Source organism: Thalassophryne amazonica, chromosome 16, assembly GCF_902500255.1.
Source record: "Thalassophryne amazonica chromosome 16, fThaAma1.1, whole genome shotgun sequence".
In the NCBI taxonomy this organism is placed as follows: Eukaryota; Metazoa; Chordata; class Actinopteri; order Batrachoidiformes; family Batrachoididae; genus Thalassophryne; species Thalassophryne amazonica.
In genome coordinates, this window is record NC_047118.1 from 17,505,354 (window position 1) to 17,522,245 (window position 16,892).

A 16,892-nucleotide genomic window follows, 5' to 3' on the forward strand; every position below is an offset into this window, starting at 1 on the left:
TCCTGCATATGCCAAGCTTCTGTTTAAAGCTTTGATGAGCTTTATATGGATGCTATCATAAAGTCAGAATGTGCAAATATGTGGCTAAAAAAATGTACCCTTCTCCATCAGGATCTAGGATGAGAGAGAGCTCAGTGAGCAGCAATCCAGACAGGAAGTGCTGCTGACGAAAAGGGACGGAGAGTTCAAACATGGTGGCCACACCCTGGTCCTGCACCATACTGGAAAATGCTGAATTCTACAGATACAAACAAAGAGAAGAGCAAAAATGTAAGACATCAGAAGAAAAGAATAATATGAGGAAAAAAAAAAAAAAAAGACAGCAGGTGGAGTTATATTAGATGTTAGGGCTCTGACAATGATTCATCATCATAAAAAAAAAAAATGCAAAAACTACTTTCTAAACATTGAACACAGCTAAATTAGAGTTTTGAGTCTGCTACGACACCTGTGAGGTGGTGGAGGAGGTGGATGGGGAGGGGGAGGCTGGAGGGCTGAGAGTGGAGCAGGGCAGGTTGAGGATGACGTAGTGCTCGTGACTGCACACTATTCGAGTGAAGTCCATCCTGAGTGCACTCAGCGAGCTGGGGTTCTGTGCTGTGTGTAGCTTGTTGCCAATCTTTGCATAGAGAGAAATAGATCTGTTACATCAGGGTTGTTTGTTATGAAATACACCTCTGCAGAATCGAGTGCCACAACGTCATCGCAATACATGAAAGATCATTCCTGCTGCTTGCTCATTTCCAATCAACTACATTTTCCAGAGATTAAATATTTTTAGCTCAATTTAATATGGACTTTGAAGGTTCATTCTGTTAAGAGAATACATGTGGTTGGTAGGACGCTTTTTTGTAAATCAGGTACACAAAGCTAAATATATTGAGAAAACACCCCGAATGAGACACAGAGATCCTGAATATAGATATAATCTGTGAGCAACCTCATAAATTGATACCATCTGCTCTGCATTATAAATTGCTGGTATTAAATCTGGTCAACCTCTGTACTGAAGAGCCATTCCTTCATGCACATCTTCATACAGTGTACAAATGTGTGAAGCTTCACTGAAATACACAAAATAGTTTGGCAGAGCTGTGCTTTTAAAATCAATATTATATGATACATCAATTAAACACAAAAGTCCAATCATCTCTCTTGAAGATGTTTGATCACAATTATTTTCTTACATGGACACATTCATATGGCATGTTTATTCATGAGGTCCCTCAATTTCCCTGAGGGAGTCTTCCCAAGGGATTAATAATGTTCTGAATGCTGAATACGAGTTATGTGTGTAGAAACAATACAAATTAACATACTGAAGATTAAAATAAAATCAAGGAAGAAGGTGGCAACATGGACCTGTTTGTAGTAGGTGCGGATGAGATTAAACACAAAGCCCCGGTCCATGAGAGACAGCAGGTCATTCAGGAAGAATGCGAGACTGTTATTCAATCTCTCCACAAGTTCTACGTCCTGTAAAAGAAAGATTCATGAAGAGAAAGAGAAAATGTGACAAGCAGAGACAGGCACATGATTAGAAAGACGAGAAGGTGTAAAATTTATCAGCTGAGCAAACAGACTAATGGTTTAGTGTATCTTTGTTTATTTCAAATCCCTAATTCCAATAGCGTCTAAGCAGGAGAAAGCACATAAGCTTTAAAATGCCGCCTTTAATTGGTCAAAGCAATAAAATCTTTGAAAACAACTTTTTTTTTGAACAGCTTGTGGTGCAGCCTTGAGGACTTTGTACCTTGTGGTATCGGCTGGCAATATCTGCACTCACGGCGCACACAAGTGCAGCAATGTCATCCACAAAGCGGTCTGGGAAGCGCTGACGTCTTGGAACATCAAATTTTGAGGTCAGGAATAAGTGATGGGCCATGCTCTTTGTCTAGGTGAAAAAGCAAATGAGCAAATCACTAACAAAATACTCCTTACTTCTGAAGTCATTCTTTCCTTTGCATTTGTGATCAAGTTCGCATTGCTTAGCATAAGTAAGAAACAAAAACAAAACAAGAAAGGGCACTCAAAGATCAACAGAGATATTCTGCATTTTAATACGGATTCATGTACATTTATTCATTGTGAGCCAGTTACCATAATACCTGGTGCTGACTGACCTTAATATTTGAACAATGTTATCCTCCCACAGGTCTCAAAATCAAATCACTTTGTCTCTGGCTGACCTTCAATTATTCCAACAAGTTTGATCCAAATCAGATCAAAACTCTTCAAATGATTTGCTCAAACACAGACAAAGGACTATGTGCAGGTGGAATTATAAAATTACAAAGTTTTACTGACCATAAGCTGGAAGAAAAACCAGGCCTGCTGAAGAGCTGCTTCCCTCACCATGCTGGTGCTGACCACCCACTGCAGTGCCAGCTCCTCGTGGAGCAACTACATACGAACCAACAGAGCACATGTTTTATTTTACACACAGAGACAATTACACAGACTAGACAAGCTGATAAAATGATCTCAAGAAGAAAACTAACTGCAATCAGTAAATATAACAGATCATCTTTGATAGCAATATAAATAATAACAGTGTTTGGTACCTCCGCCATAGATTTTGTCTTAAACCAAGACAAACCAGATTATCCATTTATCAGGCACGATTTTTATGGAACAGTTTGCCAATTATGATAAGACAGTCTGCTTCTGTTAACTATTTTCAATCTAGAATCTAGACTGAAGACTTATCTGTTTTCTGTTTCTTACAAGTGACATTGATTTAGTGGTTTTGATTTGTCCTTTTACATCTGTCTTAACTGTTTGCATTGTATTTTTATTACATTTTATTGTTTGATCAAATTTTTACTTCATTGCTACTAGCTGTAATCAAACCTCTTTTATTTCGAATTGCCTTCTGTTGATGTTTCATATTGATGTGGTTGCTAGAATCGATAGTCGCCTAACTGAGTTGGGACCACTCTTTTGAAACCAACTCTTGTGAACGACCTGTGTTCTAATTTGGCACTATACAAATAAAATAAATTGAATTGAATCCCCTGTTAAATGCCAACTTAATGTGAGTGTATGGAAGAACAAATTTTCACACCAAGTTTCAGACAGACAAAATTGTTAAAAAGTATGAATGAAGATGAATCCTAAATATGTCGCAGCATCAAAATGTGTTAGTTTGTTAAAGTGAATACCAGTTTTACCTTCTTTGTAATCTGCCTTGTGGGAATTGAAAACAAAGCCACGCTGTCCAGAAAGGCAGACATGCGATTGCAGCTGCGGTCGTTTGCCTGACATGGAATGGTGGTGAAGTAAACACACAAAAATAGGACAAAGTGGTGTAGAAATGGATAAAAAAAAAGTGGATAAGTGGACAGAAACTCTCTGTGAACTTAGATGAGTGAGTACATGACTAGGATGGACTCTGTCCTAGGCAGAGGTTACAATATTCAAATGTAACAAACATGGTGGATGAGCAGCGGGGAGAGGACGAACGGCGAAGGATGGTGGTAAGTGTAATCGTGGAACAAAAGATTGGACAAGTATGATTTGGCAAACGGAATGAGAGACAGACACATAAGATGCCATGAGAGGTGTTAAGAGGTGGATGAGGACAGAGGTGAAGACGTGAGGGGATTTGGCACCTGCTTCAGGTCACAGCTGGAGTTGGGGTTCCGGCGTAGCACAGATCTGGAGCCCCCAGGGGCATAAGCAGAGTTTACCCAGGAGTGTGAACGGTCAATACCCTGCCATAAGCCACCAGAGACACGCGCACACACACAAAAACAGTGCAGCAAACAACAAGGAGACAGAGAGGAGAGGGAGGCAAATCACGGTACAACAGATTACTTCAAGGAGAGGAGGGAGAAAAAGGGAATTATATACTGTAGAAAAAAGTGAAGCTGCAAAGAGAAAAAAGAAGCAGAGGGGAGAACTAAGGACAGGCTGGAAGTACAAACAGAACGCAAGGGAACAGCAGCACAAAAGCATAACTGCATTGTTGAAATCATTAACTGTTGGCAAAGAACTCAAAGAGCCAACCAAATCTTGCTGGAGGTGCTGTGAAGAGTGCAGGCAAAATGGGGGAGCAACATTACCACAATGAGAAAGTAATTATAAAAACATGTTCTTATTGTTTCTAATAGAAAAACAAATAGCAACATTATGGACCTTTCCATTTCCAGATGAAATCAAACATAAGACTTTTTTTTTGCATATCCATTAAAAGTACACATAAACAAAAATGAAAAACAAAAAATATACCTCCAAGAATGTGAACAGGAATAATATACTGCACAATTTATCTGCATTTAAGGATTTAAAAAGACTTTAAACCTTAAATTTGTGATGCATGCATACTCTACTGATTCTACATTCACCATCAATCCATATGTAAATTTGATAAAAAGTTCTTAAAAGGAATTTACCTTGCTCCCTATGATCCTTTGCACCTCTTCATCGGGAGAAATTGGAGTGCTTGCAAGATCCGGGTTGGAGCTGCTGATGCTCTTGGAGCGTGACAGCTGCAGGCTACTTGGGCGACCCGTTGCTCTCGATAAGGTGGCATATTGCATCGGCATCTCATAGGATTGGGTGCCTACTGTTCATGAAGATGTAAGGAACACAGATGTTACATGGTTATCAAAGGAACATCATACAGTGATGTCATTCTCATTGTGACTATTCTTTCACTAATTATGAGATTGGTGTTAATGTTTACTGGTTCAGTGACTTACATGTGGGGGGAGCTGTAGGTTCAGCAGTGGGCAGACGGAAGCAGTAATGGATGTAAGATGCCAGGAGGTTGTTGCAGCCGTGCAGATCCTGGTTTCCCTCCAGGTTCTTGTGAATCTGGTTGACCAACAAAGCCATAGCTTCAAAGGCCACCCTGCCCAGATTCACTAAAAAAAAAAAAAAGGGGTATTATGAGTTGGTGTGAGATAGGGAAAAATACACATAGTCCTGTCAGAAATACATTATTCAACAACTTTCAATGTAAATATTCTCAAATTAACACTGAAATTCTATACTTTGAGCTCATCATTTTTATTTCCTTTCATCTCCAACACCTTGTGGTGAAAAAGTAAAATAACAATAACATTATCCAAATATTTATGGACCACTACCATAAATAATCAAAATTACAACTGCAAGTCATAATTCGGACTACAAGTGTTTTTTTTTTGTTTTTTTTTAACTTTCTGGTCTTGCGACTTATACGTATGTCAAAAATACTGCATTATCATCCACAGCCACAAGATGGCACAGTCTACACAAGTGACAGGCTGCTCCTGTACACTGATGTGAATAAGTCAGTCTGATCCACACTCCAAAATAGTAGGTGATGGTAATGGACCCTTGAGCTGGATGCCAGATTCCATAAGACAAGAAGCTCTAAATGAGGATATGTTGGGTTTTACAGAATATGCAAAATTAATAAATTGTGCTCTCAAACTGAAGTACCATGTTCTTGAATAAAGAGAGGGAATAACCTTCTTACTATTCAGAACTCTACTTGTTTGCACTTTCTGGGACAGCCAGAAGTGCAAGGAGGAAGACAGCTAAGCTTAGGTAAGGCTAACTGGTCAAGTGGTTAGTGTGCTTGGTTTCAGCGCAGAAGGTACACGGTTCAAACGCTACCCCTGACACATTTCTCCATGTATGTGGAGTTGTGTCAGGAAGGGTCTCCGGTGTAAAACCTATGTCAAATCAACATGCAGATCGACCTTGGATGTGCTGTGGTGACCCCTAATGAAAACAAGGGAGCAGTCGAAGGGACTTACTTTTAATACATGAAAATGTTTATTTACATTTAGGAAGGTAAATGTACACATGTTCAGTGGTGATGAGAAGGATTTTACATGAGTTCTAACTGCCTCCTATATTAATATTAATTAGCTCATTAGCCTCTGCTCACTACTGTGTTTACATTATGAATACATAAGTCAATAATAAAGGACCAATTAATTTCATTTTGGTTCTTGTTGCATGAAGCAGTAACCCCACATTTAAAAAATAAATGTGACTGGCTTGTGTGACTGAGATTCTAGTTGTATGGGGTTTTTTGCCCCCTTTTTATGATGCATTTAGATATGACTGATGAGTGTGACATTTTGTCTGGAAAATATATGGCATATAAAATAAACATTTGTTCCATAAATGCACTTCAAAACATCTAAACCAGAAATTGACAATCTGCTCACCAATTTGTCCGGCAATGACTGGAGGGTAGACAATAAGCTGAATGATTTTGTTGAGCAGCTGGTGCAGAAACCCGATACAGGTATCGAGCAGGGCTCCCCTAAGACCAGCCATGCTGGCTTTCAGCTCCCCCTCAATGTTTGCCTCAGTAATGATGACGTCCTTAAGGCGGAAGGGGAAGGAATACTCCTCCAGAACATACACAAGTGTGAAGAACTTGTCCAGGTGTGGATCCTACAGGTCCAACAACAATGAATGTTAAGCATCATTTTAACTCTGTGAATGACTGTATCCCTGCTATAAACACTTTGTATCGCTGACTGTACAGACAATCTTGAACAAAGGATCAACCAATCACACCCACAGACACACATAACTCATGGCTACCAAATATGGAGCCCACAGGCTGGCCCAGCTTGACCTTTGTTTTGGCCCACCATGCCAACTGATAAGCTCTCTGAATTAATACTCTTTGGCAAATAAAAGTGTAATTTATTTTGTTTTATTTTACAAGTCTAGTTTGGTGGCACACAAAGCTAAAATGATGGAATCTGCATCATTGCCAAACTATTTGTTTATAGCCACTGCACTGATTATTATATAACAGCCCTCCGTAACACTGATTAGTAAAGCACATGAAGAAAAGCGTACATCACCATAAAGTATGCTTCTGTACCTGAGTGTGAACTGAGGAGGCCGCTGTTACCACTACGTTGAACACTCCTTTGTGATTATCAACCCATTTCATGCCTGGGAGCTGAACCTACCATAGAGTGACAGCCAACACATTTAACACTCCACATCAACACAAGCTGGCAATCTGACATCAACACAGTATCTGTTAACACACACACACACTCACATCAGGTGTAAGTACAGAATAGCTAGGTGGAGGCTTTTCCACTGAGACGGGCAGACTGAAAGAACCGGTGCGTAGCCGGCCATGTTGCATCAGAAGGATCCACTGCAGGCAGAAAGACAGACACGCGATCACTCACTGATGGCTCGACAACAGAAGAACTATCAAACAAGGCAGCATGTGGGTGGAAATATGAAATGCAGGAAAGCTGAAGAGGTACACTCACGGTGTAGCCCACAGGCGTCTCCAGAGGAGTGTTCTGTTTGGGCTGGCAGCTGATGTGGTAGAAAGTGAACAGCAGATGGTGGTTGTCTGTTAGATTGGCAGGAATCTTCATCTTGATCTCCTCATAAAACTCAGGAGACCTTATGAGTAAGAGTTAAAAACAAGATTCAGGAAACGTAATGCTGGATGAACTTCAGTAGAGAGATGAAGGTAACTGAGCCTTACTTGTTGTGGTAGATGACAGGCGTGTATGCCTCACTCATGAACTCCACACAGCTCGACTTCCCAAAGATAACCTGGTTGCAATACAGTTTTAAATAGGTACAATGTCCGCACTGACTAGAAGGAGGCAGTCTTTTCACACAGTCATCACTGCACTCCTGTCAGATAGTTAATGTTTTCAGAGCTGCTAAGCTCTTCACTCACCACTCTTCAATCTACAAATGAAACACACTTTCTTGCTGTTGTGTTGTAAAACCTTTGAAGATTTACAGCCAAACAACAATTCACAGACTTCAAAGGTTGTACCTCATTGAATTAGTAATTACCTGATTAACATTTTTGGTGTAGCAGAATGACCAGTATTTACATGCATATTTTATTTTATTCATGTTAGGTTCATTTTAAGACCGTTTTCAAATGACAGGTGGCCAAATTCTTTTGAATGTGAAAGGCTTTCCTCTGTTCTGTATAGCAGTAAAAGGTTTATGTACTTCGACAGGTTTTATTATTATTTTTTTTTTAAATTCCACGGCACTTAAAATGTAAAGCACATAGTACAGGAATTCCTTCTATTGTAGGAGGAATTTGAGAAGTTTCAAAGGATGTTTGGAAATCTTTCTTCCTTGAAAAACTCACATTTGAAGCCCTTTGTAAATACCACAATTTACCTGATAATTTATTTGCATGATTATTTGCTGTCTTAAAATGGACAAATTTCCACATCTGCATTGTTGATTGCAACAAATGTAACAACTATAGTGATTTTGTTTTTGTATTTCAGCTTTTCTGTGACTCACTGGTAAAGCTTGACTGGAGTCCTCTCCTGCCATGAACTGAGCCTTGACGGCGATGTTTCGCACGGAGCCCTGACGACTACTAAAGTTCAGACTTTGTGGATAAACATAGAGCAGATTCCTGAAAAACAAAAACGATACACAGATGGGAAGAGGCAGATGGTAGAAGTACAACTGATTAAGATGACACTTGTTTATAAAAAAAAAGAAAAAAGATCCATAATATCCATTCAAACTCACAATGTACTATTTGTTATTGTATCAGTTTTGCGTTTTGTTTCAACTACGTTAGGTTATCTGCATTAAACAGAAAGAAAAAATAACATTATCATGTGTGAAATGCTCCGGCTCCACAGCCTTCAACAGAACAAGTGGAAGAAATTGGATGGACAAAATTTTAAGTAAAATACTTATACTAATACTTGCAGTCTAAAAAGTATATTGAAATGTGTGTATATCTGAGAAAGGTTTGGCCAACATTGATGAAAAGGTCAATCTTAACACAAACACTGCAATGAACAACTTGACACTACAGTTTTTAACCACAAGGAGGCATGATATGGAAGATGACGCTGCTCAGCTGAACATATTCTTTTTCTGTACGGAAATCAAGATAAAGCAAAACCTGAGGAAAGTGTATAACATCTGTTTGTGACCTAAAAGGCAAAATTTTCAGGGGCTGAACTTGTAGACAAGGCCACAGACCAGACGACTGATTGGACCACAGCTGAGCTGATGCTTCACTATGTTATCAAGCACACGGTCATAATATCTGATTCAAGGCGCACAAACCATCAAGCAAACCCATCATCCAGTGCTTCTTCTCATGATGTAAACATGCAATTATCATTGAGAAATACTTATTTTTACAGCCTTCCTTCAACATTTGTAAGAAGACACAGCTTTCCCACACTGAAGAAGCTTTCTCCCCAATTGTATACATTTTTTAAAAACAAGAAACCTCAAGCTTTTGACCAACTGGATCAAACTACCAACTCAACTTCAAAAATTGTGTGAGAGACTGCTACGTCAAGATGATCTGGGCTGTGTGTCTGTTTTGTTTGAGAGCAGTTCATGCAGAGCCTGTTGAGAAGACCAGCAACACAGGAGACAAGGCTGCTCTGCAGGAAGAAGCCATATATTCATGTTTGGAGTGATTCAGCTCAGCAACTCCCTTAATCATGTTTGTGAAAGCACTGATGCAAAGATAGCGCAAATCAGCCGGTCTCTGAAGTGATATGAGAAGATGCGACAACAGCTGGGGAAGGACACTGAGCAGGCTGCAGTGGAGAAGAACCAGATAAAAGAGGGGGATATGGTTGCTACAGGTAAGAAAAACACAAAAATAAACAGTTGCTGCTGTGTGCTCTCACATGGGCTGTGTTATGACAGTAGAGATAACTGCACATCTGAAGGGACAACATGAAAGAGAGAATGACAAATGCCTCAAATCCCCATCAGATTTTATTTATATATATATATATATATATATATATATATATATATGAATAAAAACTTCATGTTACAGAGCAGGAGACATCAGCTACCCCGTGATCACTGGAGAGGATAATAATACCAATAATAACACTTTTTGACAGGACCAGATGATGAAGTATCAGGCTGAGATGAAAATAAATGACAGGATAGCCTGTATGGAGTAAGAAGAGGTGGAGCTGAAAAGAAAAGTGAGTACCTTGGAGAAGTACACCAGTTCTTTCCCTACCAGTATCGAAGAGCTACAGGTAATACAAACAGGACAATCTCTATTGTTTTACAAAGACGAAACAACCATTCCTTTAACCCACCACCCAGACAATAACATTACAGACATATCAAACACAAATTTGTCAACAACATGTATGAGTTTAAATGTACTTTTAGCGATGTTTCCAGGAAAGATTGAGGCTAAGAACCAGCAAATTTCTAAACTGCACAAAATGGAAAGTCTTTCCTTCATGTGATTGGTCCAATGCACAAAGCGTTTTCATCCTCCAGTGTTTCGATTTTTTGTTTTTTGCTGATAGAGGTAAATCATGTCACAGTAGGATTTGTGTGTGTGTGTGTATATATATATATTTCTTTTGCCTATATACAAGCACATTTCAAAAAATTTGTACAGGTGGGGTCCACCCTGGACAGAAACAAAAGCAAAATAAATAAATAAATAAATAAATAATGCAAAAATACCCCCGGCCATATGAGCCTTGTGTTCTTTATAATTTGCAGTTGTTTAATTAATTAATTACATACAATTTGTATATGTTCAATAAAGCCTCTCTATTAATCAGTCAATCAAAAACAATATTTACGTTTTAACTACGTCTGCAGGAGGCTTTGCGTGTACACGAGCTTGTGACAAAAGCGGAAGTTATGCAAATCAAGGAATATTTATACACTCAACAAAAATATAAACGCAACACTTTTGGTTTTGCTCCCATTTTGTATGAGATGAACTCAAAGATCTAAAACTTTTTCCACATACACAATATCACCATTTCCCTCAAATATTGTTCACAAACCAGTCTAAATCTGTGATAGTGAGCACTTCTGCTTTGCTGAGATAATCTATCCCACCTCACAGGTGTGCCATATCAAGATGCTGATTAGACACCATGATTAGTGCACAGGTGTGCCTTAGACTGCCCACAATAAAAGGCCACTCTGAAAGGTGCAGTTTTATCACACAGCACAATGCCACAGATGTCGCAAGATTTGAGGGAGCGTGCAATTGGCATGCTGACAGCAGGAATGTCAACCAGAGCTGTTGCTCGTGTATTGAATGTTCATTTCTCTACCATAAGCCGTCTCCAAAGGCGTTTCAGAGAATTTGGCAGTACATTCAACCAGCCTCACAACCGCAGACCACGTGTAACCACACCAGCCCAGGACCTCCACATCCAGCAATTGCCAATTGCACGCTCCCTCAAATCTTGCGACATCTGTGGCATTGAGCTGTGTGATAAAACTGCACCTTTCAGAGTGGACTTTTATTGTGGACAGTCTAAGGCACACCTGTGCACTAATCATGGTGTCTAATCAGCATCTTGATATGACACACCTGTGAGGCGGGATGGATTATCTCAGCAAAGGAGAAGTGCTCACTATCACAGATTTAGACTGGTTTGTGAACAATATTTGGTGAAATTGTGTATGTGAAAAAAAGTTTTAGATCTTTGAGTTCATCTCATACAAAATGGGAGCAAAACCAAAAGTGTTGCGTTTATATTTTTGCTGAGTGTAGATCACCCTCTGTGTATTTGCTGGTATTGAGACAAATTTAACTCCATAGGAAGTTAGCTTTAGTTAGCGGAAGTTAGCATGGATGCTAACGCCGCAAAATGTGTTATCAGGTTACAAAAAGAGCGTTTTCAGTTTTATAAGTGTTTATTTCTCGCTACCTTTTACATAACAGCCCCTTCACACATAACACGACTGAAGCCAACTAGCACATGAAGGAGGAGTCATTTGCTCATTTGATCCCCCTCCCGGCAGCTGTCGGCCAAATTCCAGGTGTCACACACAAGCATCTAACACCACTCGCTGCACACTTAGAAAAGGCGGGGCTATTCACACTCCTGGTTCAATAGTAGCCAGCAGGCAACCACATTTGACCTGTCTGTGAAAATTGTCAAAGCGCAACACGAGTGTGGCATCACCAAGCAACACACATGGGTGTAACTGTGCCGAAAATCCGCCCCCCCAACACACACACAAATGGCGTGTGGAGTGTGTCGTCAAACACATAATAATACAAACATAACAGTGAAATCACAGGACAAAGCAACAGACAGTGAGCCTTTTTTTCTGTGACTTGCCGAGGTCTGCTGACAGAGGTGGGTGAGTCCCCCTGCTACGTGCAGCTGGTCAGATATCTGTGCTCACAAGTCATAGTTCAGGAACACCTGTACTGGTTTGCAGAATATTAAGTCGCATAACTACAGTTTGAAGTGTGGATGTCAGCATGCTGTCCTCACATGGAAATAAAGTAAAACATAATATTGCTTCAGCTGACTGCTGCATCAGTGCACCCCAATGCTGGTGAGTATCATGCCATGCAGGAAATCACTCCACGGGACGCCCCCGCGAGGCGCCTGCCACTACGGGATTTCCGCACATTGTAATCATTAAAACACCAATCACACACCATGCCGGCTATATGTGTCAGGACGCAAGAGCCCAGCTCTTCATGACATGGGAGCCGGCTCTTCATGAGATGGGAGCCGACCAGCTCAAGTGCATCAGGTAATTCATGTAAAATATGAAAGAGAGAAAGTGATCCACGTCATTTCATTATTTCCTGGTGTACGTCTCGGCGGAGGCTAAATCTGCTCTTTATAACAGGACTTAAATATTATACTCATAAATTGTGGTGTTTTATTAATTTTTCCCTCCGTTGCTGTGTGTGCGACTTTCCATGTGCTCGCATTGTGTTCATACACGCAAACATGAGCGTGCACAAAACTGTTGCCGCGGTATCGTGCACGCCTGTCCAACTGTGTATTCTCCCGACAGCAGGTGTAATGTTTCGTGGATTTTGTTCCGGTTTCTGCCTCTTTCGTCTTATGTTTAAAGTGGCCCTAATATATGACAAAGAGGATCTATTTACACACAAATGAAACAGAGTTTTGCAGCTAGCTACCAGCCTGTGACGTCACCATGCTAACATCCGCAAAATAAGTTCAGAGGTGTTATTAGATTCCAAGAACAGCGTTTTCGGTTTTAGAAGTGTCTTTCTAACTTTTACATAATATATGAGAGACATGCTTATAAACACAAAGAAAAAACGGTTTTGAAGAGACCAGCCACTGACGTCACAGTGCAGCTCTACTCTGATTGGCTGTCATCCCCTGCCACTCAAAAACAAAATGGAAAAGATTCAAACAGAAGGTGACATTTTAACCTCTTAAAATACATCAAGGTCTTCGAACTTTTCAAAGGTCTGTGTCCCAAGAATGTTCCCAGTGAATTTGAAGACCGTGGCATTAATATAACTTGACTTATGCTGTGCACGCACACACGATATACCCGATGGCCATATGTTGGCTTTGGGTAAAAATACTTGAAATCTTAATTTATTTATGTAATGAGTCTATAAAAAATTTAACATCAGAGCAGACAAAACCTTGGGCATCTTGATTGTTCCATTATACCCAACTCTACTGTGATGACAGACAAAGGCAAAATTACAATATGACTTGCTAATGAATATGAGGAGTTCATGTGCTGCCCACAAACTCAATCAATCAATTCAATCAATTTTATTTATATAGCGCCAAATCACAACAAACAGTTGCCCCAAGGCGCTTTATACTGTAAGGCAAGGCCATACAATAATTACGTAAAAACCCCAACGGTCAAAACGACCCCCTGTGAGCAAGCACTTGGCGACAGTGGGAAGGAAAAACTCCCTTTTAACAGGAAGAAACCTCCAGCAGAACCAGGCTCAGGGAGGGGCAGTCTTCTGCTGGGACTGGTTGGGGCTGAGGGAGAGAACCAGGAAAAAGACATGCTGTGGAGGGGAGCAGAGATCAATCACTAATGATTAAATGCAGAGTGGTGCATACAGAGCAAAAAGAGAAAGAAACACTCAGTGCATCATGGGAACCCCCCAGCAGTCTACGTCTACAGCAGCATAACTAAGGGATGGTTCAGGGTCACCCGATCCAGCCCTAACTATAAGCTTTAGCAAAAAGGAAAGTTTTAAGCCTAATCTTAAAAGTAGAGAGGGTGTCTGTCTCCCTGATCCGAATTCCTGAAAGCTGAAGGCTCTGCCTCCCATTCTACTCTTACAAACCCTAGGAACTACAAGTAAGCCTGCAGTCTGAGAGCGAAGCGCTCTATTGGGGTGATATGGTACTACGAGGTCCCTAAGATAAGATGGGACCTGATTATTCAAAACCTTATAAGTAAGAAGAAGAATTTTAAATTCTATTCTAGAATTAACAGGAAGCCAATGAAGAGAGGCCAATATGGGTGAGATATGCTCTCTCCTTCTAGTCCCCGTCAGTACTCTAGCTGCAGCATTTTGAATTAACTGAAGGCTTTTTAGGGAACTTTTAGGACAACCTGATAATAATGAATTACAATAGTCCAGCCTAGAGGAAATAAATGCATGAATTAGTTTTTCAGCATCACTCTAAGACCTTTCTGATTTTAGAGATATTGCGTAAATGCAAAAAAGCAGTCCTACATATTTGTTTAATATGCGCTTTGAATGACATATCCTGATCAAAAATGACTCCAAGATTTCTCACAGTATTACTAGAGGTCAGGGTAATGCCATCCAGAGTAAGGATCTGGTTAGACACCATGTTTCTAAGATTTGTGGGGCCAAGTACAATAACTTCAGTTTTATCTGAGTTTAAAAGCAGGAAATTAGAGGTCATCCATGTCTTTATGTCTGTAAGACAATCCTGCAGTTTAGCTAATTGGTGTGTGTCCTCTGGCTTCATGGATAGATAAAGCTGGGTATCATCTGCGTAACAATGAAAATTTAAGCAATACCGTCTAATAATACTGCCTAAGGGAAGCATGTATAAAGTGAATAAAATTGGTCCTAGCACAGAACCTTGTGGAACTCCATAATTAACTTTAGTCTGTGAAGAAGATTCCCCATTTACATGAACAAATTGTAATCTATTTGACAAATATGATTCAAACCACTGCAGCGCAGTGCCTTTAATACCTATGGTATGCTCTAATCTCTGTAATAAAATTTTATGGTCAACAGTATCAAAAGCAGCACTGAGGTCTAACAGAACAAGCACAGAGATGAGTCCACTGTCCGAGGCCATAAGAAGATCATTTGTAACCTTCACTAATGCTGTTTCTGTACTATGATGAATTCTAAAACCTGACTGAAACTCTTCAAATAGACCATTCCTCTGCAGATGATCAGTTAGCTGTTTTACAACTACCCTTTCAAGAATTTTTGAGAGAAAAGGCAGGTTGGAGATTGGCCTATAATTAGCTAAGATAGCTGGGTCAAGTGATGGCTTTTTAAGTAATGGTTTAATTACTGCCACCTTAAAAGCCTGTGGTACATAGCCAACTAACAAAGATAGATTGATCATATTTAAGATCGAAGCATTAAATAATGGTAGGGCTTCCTTGAGCAGCCTGGTAGGAATGGGGTCTAATAAACATGTTGATGGTTTGGATGAAGTAACTAATGAAAATAACTCAGACAGAACAATCGGAGAGAAAGAGTCTAACCAAATACCGGCATCACTGAAAGCAGCCAAAGATAACGATACGTCTTTGGGATGGTTATGAGTAATTTTTTTCTCTAATAGTTAAAATTTTGTTAGCAAAGAAAGTCATGAAGTCATTACTAGTTAAAGTTAATGGAATACTCAGCTCAATAGAGCTCTGACTCTTTGTCAGCCTGGCTACAGTGCTGAAAAGAAACCTGGGGTTGTTCTTATTTTCTTCAATTAGTGATGAGTAGAAAGATGTCCTAGCCTTACGGAGGGCTTTTTTATAGAGCAACAGACTCTTTTTCCAGGCTAAGTGAAGATCTTCTAAATTAGTGAGACGCCATTTCCTCTCCAACTTACGGGTTATCTGCTTTAAGCTACGAGTTTGTGAGTTATACCACGGAGTCAGGCACTTCTGATTTAAAGCTCTCTTTTTTAGAGGAGCTACAGCATCCAAAGTTGTCTTCAATGAGGATGTAAAACTATTGACGAGATACTCTATCTCACTTACAGAGTTTAGGTAGCTACTCTGCACTGTGTTGGTATATGGCATTAGAGAACATAAAGAAGGAATCATATCCTTAAACCTAGTTACAGCGCTTTCTGAAAGACTTCTAGTGTAATGAAACTTATTCCCCACTGCTGGGTAGTCCATTACCCATTATAGTCATTAGTTACTTGGATGAAGTAACTAATGAAAATAACTCAGAACAATCTGAGAGAAAGAGTAACCAAATACCGGCATCACTGAAAGCAGCCAAAGATAATGATACATCTTTGGGATGGTTATGAGTAATTTTTTCTCTAATAGTTAAAATTTTATTAGCAAAAAAAGTCATGAAGTCATTACTAGTTAAAGTTAAAGGAATACTCGGCAGAGCACCATGACCATACAGAGAGCACACAGTCATGGCAGGCACCACAGACACAGCATTCCAGCCAACATCTGAGAGGACATATACATCATGAGGATCAGTATCCTGCACAGCCAAGAGGCAAGGAGTAACCACAGGTAGCACAGAGCAGCCTCAGCATGAAGAGATGCACTCAGCTTCCCTGCATGCAGGAGACAAACCAGCTGTGAGCACAAGATGTAGGACACACAGACCAGTCCAACAACAGACATGGTCCCAAAGCTCACATACAGGATGAGCCAATGTCTTATCTCAGACTGCACTATGAGCAAAAAGCCACCAACAACCTCGAGCACTGCTGTCCCCCCTGAAGCCAATACCCCATCAGTGGCACTAACAGGAGGGAATTCCCCATCAGCTGGCATTAGGCAGGCAGCCGTACCTGTCATCCCATGTCATGGCAGTTTCAATGTTCATTACTGTGATCTCCAGGTCCACCTAAATCTTAACATTTTTATTCCGTTGCCAACCCTGCTCTGTAAGGTACATGTGTACTGGACGAATGGCC

The 16,892-nt window shown here is 40.1% G+C and overlaps 1 protein-coding gene across 7 annotated transcripts in view; it reads right to left on the minus strand.

Moving 5' to 3' along the window:
- LOC117528693 (dedicator of cytokinesis protein 7-like) overlaps positions 1-16,892 on the minus strand; it is a 74,429-nt gene that overhangs the window by 19,442 nt on the left and 38,095 nt on the right. For 2 of the 7 annotated variants that reach the window (XM_034191331.1, XM_034191329.1), the window contains exons 15-29: positions 8,275-8,392; positions 7,481-7,551; positions 7,257-7,395; positions 7,034-7,135; positions 6,848-6,934; positions 6,174-6,405; positions 4,707-4,871; positions 4,398-4,570; positions 3,615-3,716; positions 3,174-3,260; positions 2,308-2,403; positions 1,754-1,894; positions 1,363-1,476; positions 449-619; positions 99-238 (exon numbers count right to left, since the gene is read on the minus strand). In XM_034191331.1, coding sequence (XP_034047222.1) covers positions 99-238; positions 449-619; positions 1,363-1,476; positions 1,754-1,894; positions 2,308-2,403; positions 3,174-3,260; positions 3,615-3,716; positions 4,398-4,570; positions 4,707-4,871; positions 6,174-6,405; positions 6,848-6,934; positions 7,034-7,135; positions 7,257-7,395; positions 7,481-7,551; positions 8,275-8,392 — 1,938 coding nt within the window. The remainder of the gene's footprint in view (positions 1-98; positions 239-448; positions 620-1,362; positions 1,477-1,753; positions 1,895-2,307; positions 2,404-3,173; positions 3,261-3,614; positions 3,717-4,397; positions 4,571-4,706; positions 4,872-6,173; positions 6,406-6,847; positions 6,935-7,033; positions 7,136-7,256; positions 7,396-7,480; positions 7,552-8,274; positions 8,393-16,892) is intronic. The other 5 variants (XM_034191330.1, XM_034191335.1, XM_034191333.1 and 2 more) reach the window with 5 other exon arrangements.